This window comes from Chelmon rostratus, chromosome 21 (genome assembly GCF_017976325.1).
Source record: "Chelmon rostratus isolate fCheRos1 chromosome 21, fCheRos1.pri, whole genome shotgun sequence".
NCBI classification, from domain to species: domain Eukaryota; kingdom Metazoa; phylum Chordata; class Actinopteri; order Chaetodontiformes; family Chaetodontidae; genus Chelmon; species Chelmon rostratus.
This window is the reverse complement of record NC_055678.1, coordinates 5,220,009-5,241,437: the sequence shown is the minus strand read 5'-3', so window position 1 is coordinate 5,241,437 and position 21,429 is coordinate 5,220,009. Positions and strand designations below refer to the sequence as shown.

The window sequence follows — 21,429 nt, the reverse complement described above, 5'->3', positions numbered from 1 at the left end:
AGATGGGGGTTGGAGGGAAAACTGCCCCCTTGAACATAGCAATTAATCAATTAGCTGGAGAGAATCGATACTCCCCGCCCAGCTTGGCAGGCTGACAGCACTCAGGTGTAATTAAAATTGTAACTATTGACAAATCAAGATGGATGGAGCACTTCCTGCCTGTTCTGCTCGGCACCGGGAGAGTGATTATCTTTGTGTGACTAACACACATCTGGGGCAGAAATGTGAAGGCGCGCGTGTTTGCGCGAGCGGCCCGTCGCATTCACGAACACGTGCAAGGGGCTAGCGAGGCTACCGACGAGGGTGCTTGAGTCGAGGTCAAGCGAAAGTAATTCTGCAGGTCAACGCCCTGCGACCAAACATCCATCGCACTCTGTCACCTCCCATTACCGTTGGGTCATTCTCATTAAGTAGACTGTTAGGAGTGTTAAGTGACTTGGTCATGTGTAAAGTGCATCCAAGCAAATGATAATCAAGTTGTTAATCTCACAGATTTACATTTGTGCAACTGCTCAAGTGAAAGGTGTAAAGAAAACCTGTGAAAGTGTTCTCTCGGCGTGGGCATTGTTCTTCCACCTCTCAAAGTCACAGATAAAGTAGGAGGAAGTCTTCATGCGTAGACCTGAACCCCTGGAGCCAAGACCCAACAGGTTCGGGTCTACAAAGGGTCCAGGTCCGGCCCATTCTATTACTGCGGGTCCCAAGTGTGTGTAATACCTGAGTGGATGTGTGTGTGTGTGTGTGTGTGTGTGGACGTGTATTACTCCCGTTGTGGGGACTCACCATCCTTATGAGGACAAAAAGCAAGTCCTCATAATGCATATTGTTAACTTTTAGGGTGAAGACTTGGGTTAAGGTTAGGATTAGGTTACGGTTTGGTTAAGTCTCCAGGAAATGAATGTAAGTCTACGTAATGTCCCCCAAAATGATGGAAACATGAATGTTTGTGTGTGTGCGTATTGCAACTCGCAACACTGGAACATTCGGACGAGAAGGTGCCGGCAGGGAATGAGGAAAATCCACAAGAGCCACAACAGGCTTGTCTCAGAGAGGACAGGTGATGGAAAATTAGCAATGCTAACGATAGCCGCCGTGGCAACGAGCGAGCCGTCATTATTACAGTTCAAAAGGGCAAACAGCCGAAGTTATCTTTAATATATACGAGAGCCACCCACTGACAGCAAGTTAAGATGAAATAATGAGTGGATCAGCGATGTGGTTTCAATCAGCAAGACAGGAATAACCGAAAAACCTGCATGTGTTTCACCCACTTTCTTGGCAAGGAGGATGGATGATGCATCATGGGCACAGCAGAGAGATGCTGCTGTTAAACTAGGTATGACACAAAGTTTCTGACAATTTGTAGATTAATATTCACTTGTTAATAAAATTGCTGCTGATCAGGTCTGTGCCCTGGTCGGGTTCAGGGTTCAGGGTCGAGGTCCCAGCTTTCAAATAACAGATGGGTCGAGCGTGAATTTTTGGACCCGTGAAGACTTAGAACCTGCCAATTGAGATTACATCAGATCTTAAGTGTGTGAGCAGACACCAATGGGGAACTGGAGATCTGTCAGTATTCATGTGCTACACATGTCAGATAGTTATAAGTTTCAAATAAAGTCTTTGATTAAGCTTTGAATTAATTTCGCTCCCTCTCTGTGTGTCGCTCTACTCGCATGAGAAGACGTTTGTGAAGTACGTCTGCTAGGAAAACAAAAAAATCATCTGAATAGTGCTCGGTGTTTACATGATATCTGGCAGGAGTCAAAAGGAGCTCTTCAAAAGCAATATCATAGGCGTCCATGATCAATGTGAAAACACCAACAGAGAGCATTCTTTTTTCGGAGATGTGTTCTGCTGAAGGAACCATGACTAAAATCTCTCGAGACTGGCCCTCGAGCGTCAAACAACGACAAAAAAAAAAAAAAAGGGGGGGGGGGAATAAGAGTAGGTTTCAAAAATTGAAATGAGAACAGCTTTCAAAGCAGCGCCAGGGAGCAGTCATTTATTGTTTTGTTAAAAGAGGAGGAAATATTGGCCTCACACAGTTGATGCACTAAAAAGACATCTCATTAATACATTATGTCGTTTGTAGCTCTCAATCAGTGCAAAGTTCACTCTTTGGCTAATTACACAAAGACACAGAACGTCTAACAACTGCAGAAAAAGAGATGTATCATTTAGTGCATCCTCCTTTAAAAGCTCCAGAAAAGAAAGCCAGTAATTGCCAGCCGTATGAAAAATTCAAACAGTGCCTCGTGTGCTGTCTGGTCTACTGACAAGTGCAGAAATGGGGCTGGAAAATGGAGGGATCCACCTCGAATTCTCCTCACAGTATTCAACATATCAGACTCTGATGAACAGTCTCTTCCATTACGGCAAACACTCTACTTCCAACTTAACTGTCATACTGCGTTTCATTGAATGTCCCACGTGTTTTCTCTTCTGCTATCATCCTCCTGGACTCTCTCTCTCTCTGCCTTCAATCTATCTGCTGTTTATCCTGTGAATGCCATCACTGGGATTTGCAGGAAATCTATTTGTTAGCACTCCAGCGAGCGGAGGGTCTAAACCGCCATGCAGGCTACACGACTTTTTCCTTCACGAACTGCCCGTCCCAGGCAAACTTCTGAAAATCCAAGACAAAAACCCTCCAGAAGGCACAGAATCTGTGCTCATGCCTTTTATGATGGGTTTCCCACAACCCTGATTCCAAACATGTTGGAACGCTGTGTAAAACATAATTAAAACAGAATTTGCTAACTCGCTGATCCTTTTTGATGTATACTTAATTGAAAACAGAGCAAACACAATATATGTAATGTTTCACCTCATCAGCTTTATTGTTTTTGTAAATATCTGCTTATTCTGAATTTGATGCAGCAACACGTTTCAAACAAGTTGGGACAGGAGCAACAAAAGACTGGAAAAGATGTGGAACGCTCCAAAAACACCTGTTTGGAACATTCCACAGGTGAACAGGTGGATTGGTAACAGGTGATAGTATCATGATTGGGTATGAAAGGGGCATCCTGGAAAGACTCAGTCGCTCACAAGCGAGGATGGAGCGAGGTTCAACACTTTGTGAACACATGATTGCGTAAAGGAGATTAATACATGGACTCGGGAACACGTAAACCCACAGTTCGCCTATAAATGATTGCTTTCTGTTTTTATTTACATTTCACAGATGCACAACTTTTTTGGAATCGAGGTTGGAGCTCAAATGGTTACGAGACCTGTTACGAGCTGCTTTATTTTGCCGTGGCAGAGAAACAGGATGCATTTGAAGTCGGAACACCTGAGACGAGCCCGAGGCAGATGAAGAGTAGCATCCAAGGGGAGTGCAAAAGAGACCTGGGTCAAGGAAGGAGGAAGGCAATGGACTCACACACAGAGAGTATTTTCATTGAACACTGCAACACTTTTTAAGAGTCACAGATCTCTCTTTACATAATAATTAGTAAAACTTGTCTGAGGTCAGCTGTATCATTTGTGCACCTCCACCAACACAACAACAGCCTGGGACAAACATATGGGTCTTATGGAGTATAACTGTAGGATTCCTGTGCAGGATCACGAATGCATCACAGACTCAAATCATCAAATGACATCAAATGCGGCCAATTGATAAAAAGAGTGTATAAACAAGGAGGCTGGCAGATAAAAGGTGTTGGATGCTGACGTGCGAAGGATTTCAGCAAACATCGCATTGATGCGACTGCTTTACCTGGGGGATTAGAGTGACAGCCTCCTGTATTGAAATGTTAAGGCGCCGGCATGCATAAATATATTCAAATGTCATTAGACGATTGGATCTAAAACACAGCTTCCGAAAATAGAAAGCCCATTCAAACCCAAATGAATAAACATACTCGCTCCTTCTATAATGTGTGAGTAATAGCTCATAACAGCAAGGTTATCCTCTGAATGCATCTGGAAGCTGGAAGCGGAGAAAGTCTCATGTTCTAATAGTTCTCTTCATTCCGCGTTATTATGTAAAGCATAAAAATGTGTTCTCTCATCAAATCAAAGCACCCCACAAATCAAAGTTAAGGCAATTACAATCTTATTCCACCCTTTCAAATGGCAACAGCTGTTTCCCTTGGTCAAAATTGCAGCGTAATTGCACACGGTAGCATATGGTTATGGCTGATTAATCCAACTGGGGGTGAAGGCCCCATTATTCCTGCATGGGATGGGTAAATAGGCAGCGGATCCAAGTGCTGGATAGATGGGTAATGGGATGGCGAAAAAGGGAATGGGCCTTTGATGAGATGTCTGTTAAAGATGGCGTGATTGTCAGAATCGATCAGGCCCTCTGCCGTCCCTATCTAAGCCATTACATTGATTTGCTTGTCATCCGGCTTCTTCAAGAGAGAATCATGCCAGTGGTACCAAACTATGCAGAAAAGAAGAGCAGTTTAGGCTGGTCCATTTTAATTCACATAATATATGACTGTAGGCATTTTCAATTTAATGCCCCCTCGTGAACCCCGTGAACTAGAGTTGCAGGGGTTTTTTTTGTTTATCCAGCGCTTAAGGGAGACTGTTGGAGCTCCAGGGGAGCCCAGTGTGTGGCAGGATGTCAGGGTCGTGATAATAGCTAAAGGACCGCTTCGCTGGCCGATGGGCTCGGACTGGCCACTTGTACACAGACACACACACCCGCTTACATATGCATGCAAATTCACAGTTCACCTGCAGACACACACACACACACACTAACACAAAACACCTCCCAGAGGGAACAGCAATTACAGGGTTCAGGGGTGGTTTCCCAAGCCCCCAGCAAATCTGAGCGCATTTCTATTATAAACACACAAGGATCCGCATGAGTGAGCCAGGTTTGGGGGCCTCCCGAAGCTAGTGTCACTCTACAGCCTGTGCTCATTTCCATCTAGCCAAGACGAGGGATGATGACAGTAAACAATCCTTGACTGCGACTCCCCCCTGCATGTCGCCGCATGCATAATGGCCCTCTTAAATGGCGAGGGAAAAGTTCAAGTCCATAATCACATCCGTACCTCTGGCTTATTATTTTTCATTTCAGAGCCCACTTTGACGGACATGCACGCGCAGCTGGATCCAATGTGAGGTGCAAACGCCAGGTGCTAATCTGGGAGTGCAGAACAGCGGTTGGTTTAGCTCAGAGGAGATAGAAACATGTGACATGCGCTCACCGGTAATAGTAAAAGAAGTTGGAATGCCCTACCATAAATAATTTTCAGTGCAAAACCTTGTTCAGGCCAAAGATTTATTGTTGCAACACACAAGTACCGTGGTAGATCGAAAGCAGCAGCAGCTTCAAATGAAAACGGCTTTGGTGCTCTGAAAAGCCGAGTACAATACACACGTAAGCTACCAGTGTTCTCCTTACTGTTCACCAAAGGATAAATACGACCACCTGTAAATAAAGGTGCACATAAGCTTAGCTTGAACAAATGCACTCATTCCAACCAGCTCGATAAATGTAAGACATAAAATCTGCGGCTTGTGTCTGCGACTGTGCATGCCCTCACAAACACAAGCCACATACAGCAATAATTCATCAGCGAGTAATCCAGCTCGCCCCAAACGCATCGCAGGAGGATCAAAGGAGCCGTTTATGACTACGTCAGAGAAAAGAGACGATCAACAACACTGGTGTAATCCACTGCGGTCAGCGCCACAATTAGGATATATGGCTGGGAATTTACAATCAGCCTGTCATTATGAGAGCCAAAAGGGAGACAAGTGGTCCCTCTGTTGTCATTGAGAAGAACAGTGACCCTTGTCCATCTGAGCATATAGTGAGAATTCCCAGCTGGCCCGGGTGGCCTCTTTTACCAGCCTGCACAGCACATAACCCAAATTAATAACCATGCAAGACAAATAGGACAGCCCTGGCAAACACTAACCAGACTCCTTTGTGCCACGTTCCAGACAGTGGGCCTGATGGCAGCAGCTTAGAAAGAAACTATTTGTGAACAAGGCTGCTACATCTCCCAACACCCAACGCCCAACACTCCTTGTTCTGGTCGAACTGCCGGGGCTGCACAAGGGAAAAAAACAACAGTACAATCCTAAATCTTTTTCTTTCCAATTCAATAGTCATTTTTTCTGGGGTTGCATAACTGGTGTTTCAAAGAGCAGGCCTGTCTGAAATTTCGGGATTAAAGTTCTTCGAATGTACTTCACGAGATGAGAGGGAGAAATGAAAAGCGGCTGGCATGCCGATGAGAGAATTTAGAGGCAAATGTGGTAAGTGAGCAGATAGCTGTGAAATGGCACTGATTACGCCGTACCATTGTCACCTAGAAGCACCCTCTGCGGAGCGAGCCGTAGCCGGTGGCACCATTTTTATGTCATCTTGCCCAAGTTAGGCTGACCTTATCTTGGCCCGCTGCATTAAAGTATTTAAGCCACGGTGGATTTCTTCGAATTTTACAGCCACAAAATCCAAAGTCCTTCCAAAAAGCATGCATATCCCAAAATAGTAGCTTTTTAGTGAGTGAGAGGAAATGTTTTAAGCCTTCTATGGTTGCTGTTTCAAATAAATGATGCTGTTCATTCAAGCCTCTTGTAGAGGCGTGTTTTTTTCTTTCGAGATTGTGTAGGTCTGGAGTCACATGGCTGCAAGGATATAATCTGTCTGTCAGTGCTGAAATTGGCATGATGTTCCCTTGCTAAAACACTGCAAGCAGCTCCTTGTTGGGGGTCAGCTGGGCTGTGTTACTTTAGGAAGCGGTGAGATGTGTGAGTGTGAGAGGGCTTCCGCACAGCTGTTTTCAATTTACAACTCTAAAAAAGTTGCTATTAGTTTTTGCACTAGAAATACAGTGTACATCACAAATGATCCACCAGGAATGTGTGCTTGCATGTATCTGGTTGGCCTTGCTACATCGTCATCGTCAGTGCTTCAGTGTTTATGCTGGATGACCCTGCGGTTTTGTTGACGGAGCTGCCAGACAGGCCTCACTCAACTCAATAAGAGAACTGCATTTTACATGCGGGCATGAACGCAGCCTTATGACCTCTCATGCTCCGACACCAGAGTTTGACCCACGAGTCCTTCACTGAAGAGGTTTCAAGAGGGTTTTTTTTTTGTGTGCGTGTTTGCCTGTTTAAGTTTGCAGGGCTCCAGACTGCAACCAACCCCCGCAGTTCTAGACGCAAGTGCACCGTTTTTGACATGCACATGCAAAAGGGTCACGCTAATGTTGGAATTTACATTAAAACAGTATCAGGTGTAATCAATACATACACGCATTGTTATTTCAGCAAAAAACAAACATGTTGCAACCAAATCATGTGCTGGTGTGACCAATGTGCCACCAGTGGAAAAGTTAGTCTGGAGCCCTGATTTGCAGTGAGTGCTGGCTTTGATTACAGCAGAATTTACACAGGCTTTCTAATAACAAGCCTTTAAATATGCAGGATTATCCAACATATTCAGATGATACTAAATGCAGGGAAATCAGACTGAGTTTGGCAGGATGTTGCAGCGTAGATTAAACCTTGATGAAGCTCGAGACAAAGATGCTTGACACACATTCACACATCTCAAGACTTCCCTCCCTTGCCTCCTCACACATTTACATGGCTGCACAAACGCAGGCATCTTCACACACTGGAAACGAGGACACAGCGGGCCCCGACAGAAGTGGCTGAAGCTCTAAAGACGCAATGATGACACTTTCTTGTCATATATAGTCATATTAATAATGAACAAAGGGGTGCTTTTATGCAGATAAAAATGATGCTGTTATCCATGCATATTGATGCATGCACGTTCTTTTCTGGGGTTTTTGCGGGAGGTATTTCAACAAAACTGTCAGAGTAATAATAGAATGTAATAACTATAGCAATAACAAGCAGAGTTATTGCCTATTGTGAGTATAAAGTCCTATTATTGTGCTGTGAAAAGCAGGACTGTATATCCAGGAGAGGGAGTGTGGAAAGTGCTGAGCTGTGTTTATGGCCATCAATAGGTGAGAAGTTCACTGATGGGGTCTTTCAGATTCAATTCAAATGATCCTGAAGCTTCGCCTTTGGCCACAACCACACTAAACAGAGAATATATAGCAGCACTGTGGTTAAAGAGCATATTTAAGGAATGTGTGAGATCATGCATTGAGTATTTGTGCATCTCAGTAAAAGTGCCACTGTATATCTGTGAATGTGTCACCATTCTCCCCCTCTCCTCTTAGTCACATACAGCTGCCCTTGTGGTTTAGCAGTGGTGTAATATGTGTTCCCTCTCATTAAACCAACATTATGTAACTATTTTACCTTATAGTAACCGCTTCAAAATCATTTTGATGGTACGCTGACTTGCAATGGGGGAGAATGGTGCGTCTATCACTCCCATCCTGCAGCCCGAACACCTGTGCATGACTATGTAACCTGGGTAGGCGAGGACCATCCCCCTAAATTAGTGCTTAAAGATTCACAGCACAGTCACACACCAGCTGCGTCGGTGAAACTGATGATATACAAGTTAGAAAATGTTTCTCTCTGATGTCCTCTGCCTCGACTTTCTGCCATTTATGGAGGTTTCTGATGGACAGATTGCTGGACATGTTGCTAAAGCAACTGCTAACTGTAGTCGCTAGTTCGCTCTGTTAGCCGTGCAGCTGGCTGCCTCTGCCTGGACCGGATTGGGAGGTCGGCGCACTGTGGGGGTGTTGATGTCTACACCATGAGCGCAGGAGCTTCTCAAGCCCGGAGCGGCGAGGACCCCGGCGGGGAACGCTGCCGAGAAGCGGTGCACCAGGCAACGGCACCAGGCTCAGCAGCTTCTACGGGCATCGTGACAGACAAACGTAGACTGAAGAGGACGCAAAAAAAAAGGAGAGAGTGACTGAGCAAGAGGCCGGACGAGAGCAATTCTCAGACTGGATTGTGGTCTTTGGCGAGAACCTCAGGAAATAAGAGGCTGCAAGACAGACACCCAGCTGCTGGCCTAATATTAGCTGGCATGCTAACGTCTTGTGTTATTGCACTTCCTCGCAAAGTTGTCAAATCGCTCGGTTTTGATCATAAGTAGTGTCATCATAACTAATGCATGTGTACAGTGAATACCAGTTGGTGCACGATTTTGATTTAAAGCAACATTTTGTTTTACATAATGTGGAAAATGAGGTTGCAGCTGACTCAAGCACAAGCCAAACACATGAAATCACACTGAGTTTACTTTCTTACACCGTATATATACGGTATATATTTCCATGCATTCCTGTTCAGTGTTTTAATAAGCCATGAGCATGCTCTTGCTCTGATTTCATTTTTCAGAGCGTCTGTGTAGAATTTAAGAACACTGAGTCCCCACTTAGAAACACTCTTAACCTCTTCAATTGACCGGTATTGAGAAACGCGGCCCAGATCAATAAAAACAGCCTCGCTCGCAAGAGCTCTGCAGTGCTTTCTAGAGAGGAAAAACAAAAGGTCTTTCAGTTACGCCTCTCTCTTGGACTTGCCACTACCAGAGACCTTGGGTGGGAAGTTTTGTTTTATTGAACGTAGCACAGTGAAACTCTAGACATCCCTCTGAGAAATCTATCACTGGACTTTGACCGTGAGTTTTCTCGCCAGCCCTGAATACTAAAAGCGATATGTTGTGACCTTTTGCCAAAGCCCTGGCTGCGGGGATCTGGGACAGCCACGCTTTTTTTTTCTTTCGCAAATCATTTCACACGGCACAGCTGCTACAAGGAAACAGAGATCCCCAGTCTTTCAATTAAGATGTGCGACAAATCTGGAGACATTGACTAAAACCCCGCTGCATCTCCACGTATCACTCGCTCTATAATCTCAAACTTCAGCTTTGGCCAGATCCATCATGTCGAATAATCCTAAAAAGAACACTTGTGCCTGCTGCCTAATAAAGGAGTGGCTCCAATCAAACATCAAAGGAAGCTTTGATCAGTAATCTTGATCTGCGCTTCAGACATTTGCTGTCTGTGTTTTACCTCCACTGGATGGGAGATTCGCTGCTCAGGGACTCGAGTGCGCACAAACACAACATGCCTGCACAAACAGGGCATCTTGATGGCGTAAACATGTGACCAGGCGAGGCGTCGAGTCAAGGAAATAAAAGACGGACGCACTGGAACCTCAACAGTCTAATATTGCCACGTTCAGCTGCAGCTTCCTCATCAGCTGAAAGCCACTGACTAGGACACTAAAAAATGTCCGCTTTACGTTGTGATTATGTGCCCTACTTTGCCTCCTGTGATAAGAATGCATCCAATTTTGCTTCCGTCTGACGCAGTCGAGAGGTGCGACCAAACTGCACGCGCTTTTCAATCCAATCTCATAAGAGATTTAAAACAGAGATGACATCCTTGACTTCTATTACTGTGTCAAGGTCCATGTCGAATACAGTAAGCTAAAAGCGGGCCGTCACTCTAAAACATGTTGCACGGCCTCGCCAGACAAGCCCCCTCCCCTCACACTCTGTCACAACCATCCTTACGGATGTTAGTTTGAGCGCCGCGCCTCTGACAAAATGAAGTCCTCAACTCCCTCTAAAGCTCCTAAAGTCGAGCTGTAGCCAGTCAGGCTAATCTGCAGACGCTGAGTGATGCAGAAGTATGTATGCCAAACATGACATTCCGATGGAGCCCTCCCCCGCTGCTCCGAGCTCCAAAATAGACGCGTTAGAAATGATAAAAACAGCAGGCGAGCGCAGCATTGTCTCGGCATGACCTCAGTAAATGAATGAGGGCGAACAGTGGGACAGGCCAGACAGCTCCTATAACTGTCACTTTGAACAAAACGTCCAGGGCGAGTTGAGAGGACGGCCTGTTTTCTCCTTCTACACGCCACGAGCGTGCTTGTTACCAAAAATAGTGTGTTTAAGCGTTACGGCGCCTTCGTTTGAAATGCAGAATGCTTCCGCGTTTTTAGATGAGAACACCAAAACGACAAACAGAGCAAGAGTGAATTTTGTAGCCATCAGTCAGGTACTGAAGTGTGTTTATTAACACTGAAACGTCTTTCTTTTTTTTTTTGCCTTGCACAATGATGATAAATGACAACATACAAAACACAAGAACTGAAGATTAGCCCCCTCTGCTCGGCGAGCCTTAAGGCAGGACGTCGCAGCACTTTGCTCTGATGAAGGCCGTTCTCCCGTCGTTAAAAAGCCGTTTCAGTAGACTGGTCATTAAAATGTGGCAAGCGGTGGCTGACATGTCCATCCAGAGGCATGCTACTCGCCTCATCATGTTCTTTAATCATCGCGTGGAAAGAGAGCAGCCCACACTGGGGTCACTTTCAATGAGCCGCACTCCGAACGGTCTGAAGTGAGTCCAATTAAATCCTACATTTCTTTCTTTTTTCTTTTTTTTTTTGACGCAGGAGCGGCTATGTAATGAAATCTGAGGGCCGCCGCTGGACGGACCGAGCGCGACTGGCACGCTTCATCCCCAACTTCCACGCATACGCAGTCACACGCCATATTGGTTCATGCAGCCATGCACGTCCAAACCAACAAAAAACAGGCAAGACCTTCTCCCCAGGCCGCCGCTGTAAATAATGTGCTCTTATTTAACTTGCTCGGTTAAATAAGCATTAAGAGGGGGCGAGAGGGAGGACAGGGGAGGAGAATCAGATACAGGCAGCAGTAGGCAGAGATACAGTTACAGCGAGGAAGGAAGCAACAATGTCAGGTTTCTTAATCCCTAGGACACACAAGTTATCAATCTCCTGTAAATGTCAGGCACCAGGATATGCCCTCATGAATGATGGATATCTGCCTTGTTTGTTTTTTTTTTCATCGTCTCTACATTGTATTATTGAGTGAGCGCCACTGAGGGCTTAGAGTCTATCCAGAGAGGTAATACTCCCTCCTTGCAGCCGCAGCAACACCTGAATCCCAATTACCTGAGAGCGGAGAGGGTGCTGCGGTGGAAAGCCATGCCGCCGTGTGTCACCATGCAAGTGTCCGGGTCACCCAAAAACAGCACGTTCAAGCACGCTGAATGCACATTGTGCATACGTGCTGCGAATATGACGGTTTGCAAACATCAAAATGTCAAAGACACACCAGAGTTCCACCTTAAAGGACTGCAAATGACTATTGATCAAGATCAGAATCCTTCAGTTGATTTCCATTAACTCCCTTTGATAGTGAGTGAGGTAGCTGGGGGCCTCCTGGAGGACCCTAAAGGACCAGTGGTGCTAACTACAGACCCCACTCTGGTCTAAACTTACAGTAAAAGTACATTCAGATCAAAGTGAGAAGCAGAATATGTCACATTTCCCAGAGCTGCTGGCTTTTCTCTCACAAACTGTCATTAATGATAACAGCCTACTATACAAATATCATATAAAAGTGACCACCCTAGAGGGATGTAATAGCTGGGTAAAAATAAAAAGGCAGAAGGCCTGAGGTTGCAGCAGACTCTCTGCTGGGCACCAGAGACACACTCCAGGTCTCCACAGGAACATTACAGGGATCTTGTGGGATTATTGCTCTGAGAATGCGAGTCGCCAGTGACGACTGCTGAAAAACATCGATTCGTTCCCTGCAAACTGCCACACTGGGCTGTTGCTCCCCTCGTGCTAGGGGTGGAAAACAGGCCGCATAATTCTCCCAGAACCAATTAATTCCCAACATCCAACGCTCGACGTGCACGCGCGCGCATTCACCGCCGCGCATCCACGTGCATCTGTTTATGTGCTGCGCGCGTCTCGCGCGCAAAGTTTAATTTCCGAGGAGAGAGCTGATTAATTAATTAGCACTTATTAATCAGATTAACATTTTTTTTAACAGCTGGGCTTCTAATGACATATTCACTGCGAGCGGCATGTTCGACCTAGAAAACTCTAAACATCAGAACAGCTGGGAAGAAAATGCTGGGTCTTCATCATTAACTAGGCTACATCATAAACCCTGAGCATCCCAAAATGTTCTCCATCACAAATGCGACACACAGCTCGTGCAGGAGCAGAACTTCATAAAGTTCAGGGTTAAAGGTGAAGTTCAGGGCTGTGTGGAACACGTGTGGGGAAAAGTGGCACTGGAATGCGTAATCAATGAAATAACAGCAGCGAGGGATTGCCAATGTGTGTGTGTGTTTGTGTGCCACTAGTATGCAATTAAGACAGTGTGTGTGTATATGTGTGTGTGTGTGTGTGTGTGTGTGTGTCACAGTGATGTGTAGCCTAATGAGAAAATTATAGGCTGCGTGCAAAAGGCAAAGAATAATGAACACATCACAGATCCGATACCAGCAGAACGGAAACGGTACCACAGGAGCAGCATAGCGGGGGAGCCACAGACACTAATGGCTTGTCTGATGACTAATCGGCACCGTGGCCCCGGCAGTGTCCCTCTTACCTTGAGCTTGAGTGGACCGGATGAGTAAGGAAAAAAATAAAATCCATGTGGCGCGCCACATCGATCTGCTCCAGGAGTCCTCAAACATGGTCCCAAACCGGGCAGACCGGACAACAAGTGCCCGGTGAGCTGGAAGCGCGCTACTGGGTCCGAGTCCCGGCGTGGTTCTGCCGTTGTCTGCCCCGCTGCCTGCCGGGTCTCCCCGTCTGGGAACCGCTCGAGCCGGGCGGAGCGCACCGATCCGGGAGCGCAAAAACCCGAACCGCCGTCGCAGCCTGCCGCGACCGGAGAAATTCGGTCAAACAGGGTCTATATTTGTTTTACAGCCCAAATTTGCTCCAGTTCCACAGACCCCGAAGGATGGTGTGATATTTTCCGATGAGTGCCGAAGCAGTCTTAGTTGCCGTCTCTGAAGTACTGGACGCAACTCAGTCGGATGAATCCAGGTTAAATCCAAATCCAGTCCGTTCCTCGCCGCACCTGTGAGAAGCCGTCATACTTTTTCATCGACACTTCTCGCGTCCTTGAGATGCTGTTTCCGTCTTTTTTATTCCTGCCTCTCACTTTAAACTTCCCTCGTCGTCCGCAAACCGAGCGGCCACTGGCTGCAGTTTCTTTTTTTCTTTCCTCCAAAGCGCACTGCCAAGGTCGGCGATTCAGTTTGACGGGAACACTGAGAGGAAGTTCGGCGGCTCGGAGAGCGGAGATTGGGAGCAGCGGTGGGGTGGGGGGGAGAAACTTGCACGTATAGTCACACTGCCACGGTCGGAGCCTGCCGCGGAGGAGAGCCCGGCTGCCGGTGTGCGTCGGATGAGGACGAGTCCCGGGTTCTTTATGAGGAAACATTAGAAGCTGGCGCGCCGGCAACGCAGCGCAGGTTGCCACCATGCGGCCAAGCGCGAAAACGCACCCTGCGTTACAGCACAGCCCGGCACAGGCTTTTCATGAGAGGATTTCATTGCTTTCCACATCACCAAAAGGTGGAATGAATAAAGCCCTTTGTTAACATGATTTAAGGAACACGTGCTCTGCTTGTGTCGCCAGGGTCTGGAGTAGAGTCCTGCTTAGGGCGCCTGAGGAGAAATCATTGTAATATTTCTGTGGGGATGTATAATGTGTCTGACTATGCTGACCTTCTAGTATTTTATTTTTTATCCCCCATTGCATCATTACAGGGATTTATATTTTGGCCGCACTTTCAGCTTGGTTGTATTGTTCTTCTCTGTCGGCTGTGGAATGTAATTCCCCACGCCGTTTGAGGCGCATGACGTGAATAGAAAAAGACACAAATGGCCGTGCTTCGACTGCTGCATGCTATCTTGTCTGTGCTCTGCCTGTGAGGGAGAAGAGAGGAGAACAAGGAGAAGGAGGAGGTGAGAAATGACTGAGTGGCGGACAGAAGGAGGAAGAGCAGAGAGAGGGAGGGAGAGGAAGGAGGGGTTGATAGAGAGCGACTGAGCAAACGCTGTTTCCAAAATGACAGTATCTGTAAAGGCCAAGGGAGAGAGTGAGGGAGCATGACAGAGCAAATGTTCCCGTCTTGGAAATGACAGTGCATTGCCAGGAGAAAGCAGGAGTGCTTAATGCTTGCAATGTTTTTGCGAATGGCAAGTCCCACCGAAGCCACCGCAGGGCAGCGAGGAAATAATGCACCGCGGTAATAGCCTCTGTTGTTTCTCAGCGTGATTTTCAGGCTTCTGTTGGCTTTTCTCCCTCTTATAAAAATATGACACCTTGCACAAAAGTTAATAACAGGAGAGTTAGCATCAGGAAAACCAAGACGGACTGCTTCCTCCGCCACCCCCGGGGCTGCTCGGGGACCAGATTATGATTTTTCAAAGCACTTACTGTGACTGAACTCAGCAAGAGGGTAATTTAGAAAATCCCTGGACACGGTGTTTCGAGCCACATCTATCTGCACACGAGTGGCAAAGTCGTTTGTTTGTAGGGCCTTTTTTCCTCTCCCTTTCCCTGCAGATGCCAAATGGCTGCAGGTGTTGGGTTTTGGTGTCGTTGAGCAGCGGCGAGCAGTGATCACAGGTGCGGAAGCAGCTTACTGCAAGCTGTGTGCACCTCGGTTTAAGACACTCTTTTTTATCTGGCCGCAGAATTAACCACACAAGTGGTAATGATTCGGAGTTATTTGCAGCAGACTGCAATTATTTCAAGTTATTCTGACATTTGCCCTGGGCATCCATATTTAACACCTTAAACCAGACCATCAGATGCCATTTTTGGCACAGCCGACGAGGCGGAAAGGAGGGCAGAGATATCTGGACGTAATTGGAGAAAACACACTTTCCTCTTAAAGGACCGTGCCAGCACGGTTTGCCGTCCACACTCGAACGCATGCTGGACGAGTTGAGATTTTGAATGTGTTTTTTCCCATTGTTCCTGGCAGCCAGCGGTTGCTATTCACTCCTGCATGAAATGAAATTCAGCCACTGCAAGTTTCAAGCGTCCGTTAAAACATTTTCAAACAAGAGAAGGGAGGAAATCAACAGCTGCCTGAGTTGATGGAAATGTAGATTTCTAAGAGGGTTTGCGGCACGATTAGCTGTGATTTTAAGTGTGCAATTTGGAGTAAATTGGCTACAACCTGCTAAAAATCAGAGATATTTATACCCGCCGCCAGAACCCTTCTCACCAGTTCCAACAAAAACCCTTGTTCACACCTTCGCACCCCAGCAGCACAATTTCCATTCAGACTCGACCATGAAGTGCAGCGCTGACAATAAATCTCTGCTCATTTCATTTCTATCAACAAAGTGAAAGAGGCACTCAGAGGCGAAACTCACCCTGCATCTTCTGAGGCCTGGAGGAGAGGAACAGGGCTGAAAACAGGAGAGGAGGAGGAGGAGGAGGAGGAGGAGAGGCATCCGAACAACAAAGGGCATCATTTGAAAGACCACAGCCCCGATCAACAGCGCGGAGCCTCGCCTCGGTTTGGGTCGTGAGGATTTCAGCGGAGGTGAGGCGAGAACTCAAATAGAGACGTATACACACGTTACATGCCAATAGTTGCAAAAGTGAAATGATATCAGAGAGAAGTGGTCTGCTGGCTGCCCAGATGGAAAGATCGAGGCAAAGAACTCCAAACGAGGAAGAAACACCTGAGGGAAGACTGTTGAGTGCTTTACAGAGATCTGTGAAGTTCACATGCTCCACACACACACACACACACACACACACACACACACACACACACACACCACAACTTGAGGGCAACAGTGGACGCATTAACCTCCAATGAGATTTTCCTGCAGGCCATCATCTTCCTGAAAAAGCTGAAGCAGAGGAGCACACGCTCGGCCTCGCCATTAGATAAAAGGCTTGCTGCTATTTATCAAACATTTCTCACGCCGTTAACACATCTCTGTCAATTAGTGTCCATTTTAAGGAGAGGCGTCACGGGAACGGGATCTTCTTAACCAATATGAATGCTCCATCCTCTCTTCCAGCACCCTGACCAACCTCACTGGAGGTTTAATGAAACGGAACGAGCAGGGGATAATGGGAACGGGAGCTCGGCGGGAGGCCGGCGGGGTGATGAGCTTTGCTCATTACCTCCAAGGCCAATTACAATAAAGATCTGTCATAGTCTCCCTCTGATAGAGAAAGACGTACGGCCTCCCCCCGCGGCGCTTTGCCGACCGTCTGAGCAACACCAGCCGACGCAAAGCACGCTGAACTGACCGCAGTCTCATTCGGAAGGAAATGTGTGCAGCATTGTTCATTCACAAGTTCAGGTGGGTTCACGTCTTGGAGCTTATAGGAGCGGGGTTAGTTGCGAGCAACTTACTTTCTTTTATCTTTTAATCTCTGGATATTTGAGTTTTTATGTTGGAAACATAATCATCTGCAGGTCTCTTTTCGCCACCAGTCAACCAACCTTCCAGACGAATTACCTTTGAGTTGAAAAGCGGGGTCATAGAATTATGGCGACATCTTGGGTTCAATAGGCTCAACTATGAAGAATACTTTCTTTAGTACAGCGGCTCCAATGCCATCGTGCTTCCCTGTCATACTCACAGCAGGGAAGCCAAATAGCACAGAACTTGCAAAGCAAAGAAAAAAAAGTGACATTTAAAAATACCCGACGGGCAGTCTAATTTATGTAAGGATCTTTAATCGTAGGCATTTTAGCAGATGGAGACGAGAAAAAGAAAAGTGGAGTGGTATTCATCAGAGAGAGAGCGAGATCAGTCAGAAAGCAGGGAGAGGAACGAGGAGCAGAACTGTTTGTGTAAATGAGACAGATGGTCAAAATAGAAAAGAAATATGTTGAGCGGAGCCGCGCCAACCTGGGCAGAGGAACGCGTGTGACGTAGACAGAAAGGTACAGAGGGTGGGCGGAGGAGTTAGCGGAGAAAGACAGAAAACTGCTTCAGGGAGTAACACGGTTTGAGACGCGAACACGAGAAACAGGGGAAGCGCTCGGATGACACGTCAGTCTGCTTGTTGTTGCTGATTTGCCTGTAAATCCATTTTTACCACCCCACAGCAAACACTCCGCCTGCTCCGCTCTGCGAGCAGGTACGCCAAAGACTCTCAAATGGTTTATGAGGCCGAGTGCGTGGATTTGATTGTGCAGCACCTGAGCAGCGATTGCATCTGACTGCATCACCCCCTGCTTCACATATGCGCCGCGCTCCCGTTCTCATACATTCAGGAGGCTGCAGAATAAATCATGACACTTTGGGTAAAACATCCCTTTAAGGTACCGGCGTTGTTCAAATTCCCTTCAAAAAAAAAACATGCTTTAACTCTAAGTGGTGTTGAGCCGTGAAGGCCGCTTTGGTTTCGTGTGAGATTTCTGCTGCTATGCAGATGCAATGTAAGTGGATGGAACTTTGTTTGTGGTGTTCACGGCACTGAGATGAAAATAACAGGAGAAACATAAAGCACAGGAGATGTTTGCTGTTGAATTTTTAAACGCTTTTCGGGCTGTCAGCGCTTTCCCAGCTTCTCTGAGACCTCCGGCTTGATACCTAAAGAAGTTAGAATTGGTGAAACTTTAAAGACCTACAGTAAGGAGCGGATCAACAGGAAGACCTGTGGTCAAATGAATAAATGATGCGCACTGTTGGGAAGGTTGCTTTTGAAACAAGTTGCACACAGGCACTAGTTATCCTGTTAAAAATGTACAATAAGTAATGTAACTATTTTAATTACTTCATCAAATTAATGTAACTTATTTTGTTTGATTGCTTTTCTAGCGTGTGTTTTAAACTGTGGTTGCATGTACTCACCTGCTGACTCGCTGGTTAACAAGCCTTTTCTGATTTCATTAGGAGAATACTGTTGGATTTCCAGGCCTGAAAGTCGTTCTTAAGGATCTGATTGGTAGACTAGAGGTGGTAAATTCAAAGACGAGAGCCAATCAAAAGCAACACTCACACTGCTTAGTGAACGGAGCCCGCCGAGACGTAGGCTGTATTCGAAACTGTAGCATGTGGTATGCAAAAAAAAGCTAAATCTGCAGTAAAAATACCCAGATGTTGGACTTTGTCTATCTCGCCTGCTGTGTCCCACAATGCAAAGCGCTTGAGAGTCACAACAACCACTGGACAAACAACAGGAAGTTTTTTTTTTTAACCAATTTTCGCATGCTGTTTTTATCACTGACTTTACTTGTGGCTATTTGAAGGAAGAAATCAACTTTGCAGAGTTTGAATATTGGCAGTTTTGCAAAAATTGATCATGAAATGAAAACGTGCTCCCATGTCTTCGGAGTGGAGGAGCCCAGTCGTCAGACAGGTAGTTAGAGACCTTCGGGAAATGTTCATGTTGCGGAAAATTGTGCAAAATACTGCGAAATTGATTCAACGCTTTCATACTGCGTACTAGTATAAAAAAAACAGTGTCCCTTTGTTGGCTTTGTTGACCTGCATGGCCAGGAAATATAACAAAGTATAACAAAGCAACATACTGAAAACATATTCACATGCAGCAATGAGTAATCACCAACATTTTGATCAGTAACGTAGTTATTTGATTACATATTTTTTCTCTACAGTAACGCTGTCACGTGTAACTATGTACTCTCCGCTGTACAAAAAACACAAATGCATCATTTCCCACTCATAAAGTCGCATTCATATATTCAGTATATGTGACCGGTCGCCCAAGTTCACACAGCTGGGCCTTGATGTTTGGACAGGTCGAGGTTTTGACCTTCGACTGAATTGCTGACAGGTTTGAACTCTTCCACCAGTGATCTGGAAGTTAGTTTTCATCAGCAGCTTTATTTATTGTTTTGCAGGATCCCTCCAAATAGGACTTATGTTTTATTTTTAATGTCGCAGTGATTTGAATATGCCGTAAAAAGAGATTGTGTGTGTGTGTGTGTGTGTGTGCTAATAATAATATGTTCAGAATGCACTGTATATGTGGGATATGAATAAATGCTGGCTTCACTACAAGCCTTTATAGTTAATCGTTAATCTTGCAGACTGATTGATTAAGGAATACACTGTAGAGCATAAGCTGTTAGAGATATTATATAACCTTACAAGACAACACTTGAAAATCTGCCTGCCTTGACACTGGCTAAAGGCTAGAAAGTGTGGCTGTTGAAAGTGTTCTAGATAAATCCGAGCACTCGAAGAAACCAGCAGACGATCCTCCATCTGGCTGTGGATTCAGACGCTTTCCTCAGATTGGACAAGCTTGTCGAAACCAGCTTGTAGCATATACAGCAACGAGCACAGATGCACAAGCGTGTGTCACACTAACAAACTAGCGAACACAGCCGCGGCTGATAGATTACCTGGGCCACAAGAGGTGCAGCCACCATTAAGCTTCACTTTTATCTCTGGGTGGGGAGAATGAAGATGACGCCATGTCAGAGCAGGAATGGACCATCATTCTTTTGGTCTTGATTGTATTCTGGGATTTAAACCCATCCGACAGATCCGAAGTGTCCCAGATGTTCTGCCTCGAACCGGCTCCGTGTTGAAATGCTGGACTAAACGCCGCTGCCAAGTTAGCGTGTGGTGCTTCCAGCATAACCAGCAATTTTCAGCTCTGCCCTTAGTCTATTTCATTGACACATGAACTCATATGCATATACATACAGTTTAAATGCACCTATCATCTACAAATGGAAGTGGGGGTATGTGCACCTACCACCAACGTACTGTAAATATGCCCTCGGCCTCCTTTGGGTTCATTTCTTTGGGGCAGATTGGATCAAACATCGCTCGATACAGTGCCGTAATTGGTGCAAACGGAAAACCTTTGGAGCCTTTATCAGATGGAGGATTGATGTTCCCCCGCCCACTGATTTGCGGTCAGGTCAGTGCGTCATTGAGCCTAGAGCCAGAAAAGGCATTCAGTGCCCAACTCGCTGCTACAATGTCAGCGTGCATGGTGGAGCCTCGACCCTCACGCCCCCATAGTGTTGAAGGTGGCTGGTGGGTGCAAAGCTGCTTTTGTTTCGCTTTTCCTGCTCCTCTCTGGAGGAAGGCTCTGACAGTAAGGCGTCCTAAAAGAGCTATTTACCCCCTGAGCAACATTTTACTTTTCCAGTTTAGTTGTTTGCGCTCAGATTGGTACATGTCAGACAGATTGAGAGCTGCCAAATGTGACCAATGGCTGTTTTGTCTCAAGGGAATAAGTGTTTATTGAAGGTTAAACATACCTAATGCAATAATGTGCGCTCCTTTATGTATCTGTTCATCATGCCTGCCTGTCCACGCGTGCGGCACAAGATAGAGAAAAAGACAAAGTGGACGCATAAAGACCGCACGCAATACTTACTGTGTGCCGCCTCGTACACGTAGATAAGCCACTATTACCTTTTTAAATTCATCCTCAGACCTGCCCCTGTCATATTTAATGGCTTGTGGAGAGATTGTTTTCTTCTGTGCACCTCAGAGGAGATAATGACACTCTTTCAGGAAGTGGAGGAGCAAGGACACATGATGGATTCACTGCTGGACTTCCTCCTCACCCAGTAATTCTACTTGTTGCCTCATCTTGCCATAGAGATTTCTTGCAAGTGCGGCAGCCTTTCCTTAATTAGGTTTGTGTGTGTGCGTGTGTGCATGTGTGTGTCATCCTATCAATCACACTCTTGAATGGACTGAACCCTT

At 46.1% G+C, this 21,429-nt stretch overlaps 1 protein-coding gene across 1 annotated transcript in view; it reads right to left on the bottom strand.

Annotated features, from left to right (window-relative positions):
- sdk2b (sidekick cell adhesion molecule 2b) overlaps positions 1–14,218 on the bottom strand; it is a 258,397-nt gene extending 244,179 nt beyond the window's left edge. The window contains exons 1-2 of the mRNA XM_041963350.1: positions 13,888–14,218; positions 13,429–13,605 (exon numbers count right to left, since the gene is read on the bottom strand). Coding sequence (XP_041819284.1) covers positions 13,429–13,605; positions 13,888–14,218 — 508 coding nt within the window. The remainder of the gene's footprint in view (positions 1–13,428; positions 13,606–13,887) is intronic.
- Positions 14,219–21,429: the final 7,211 nt, after the last annotated feature.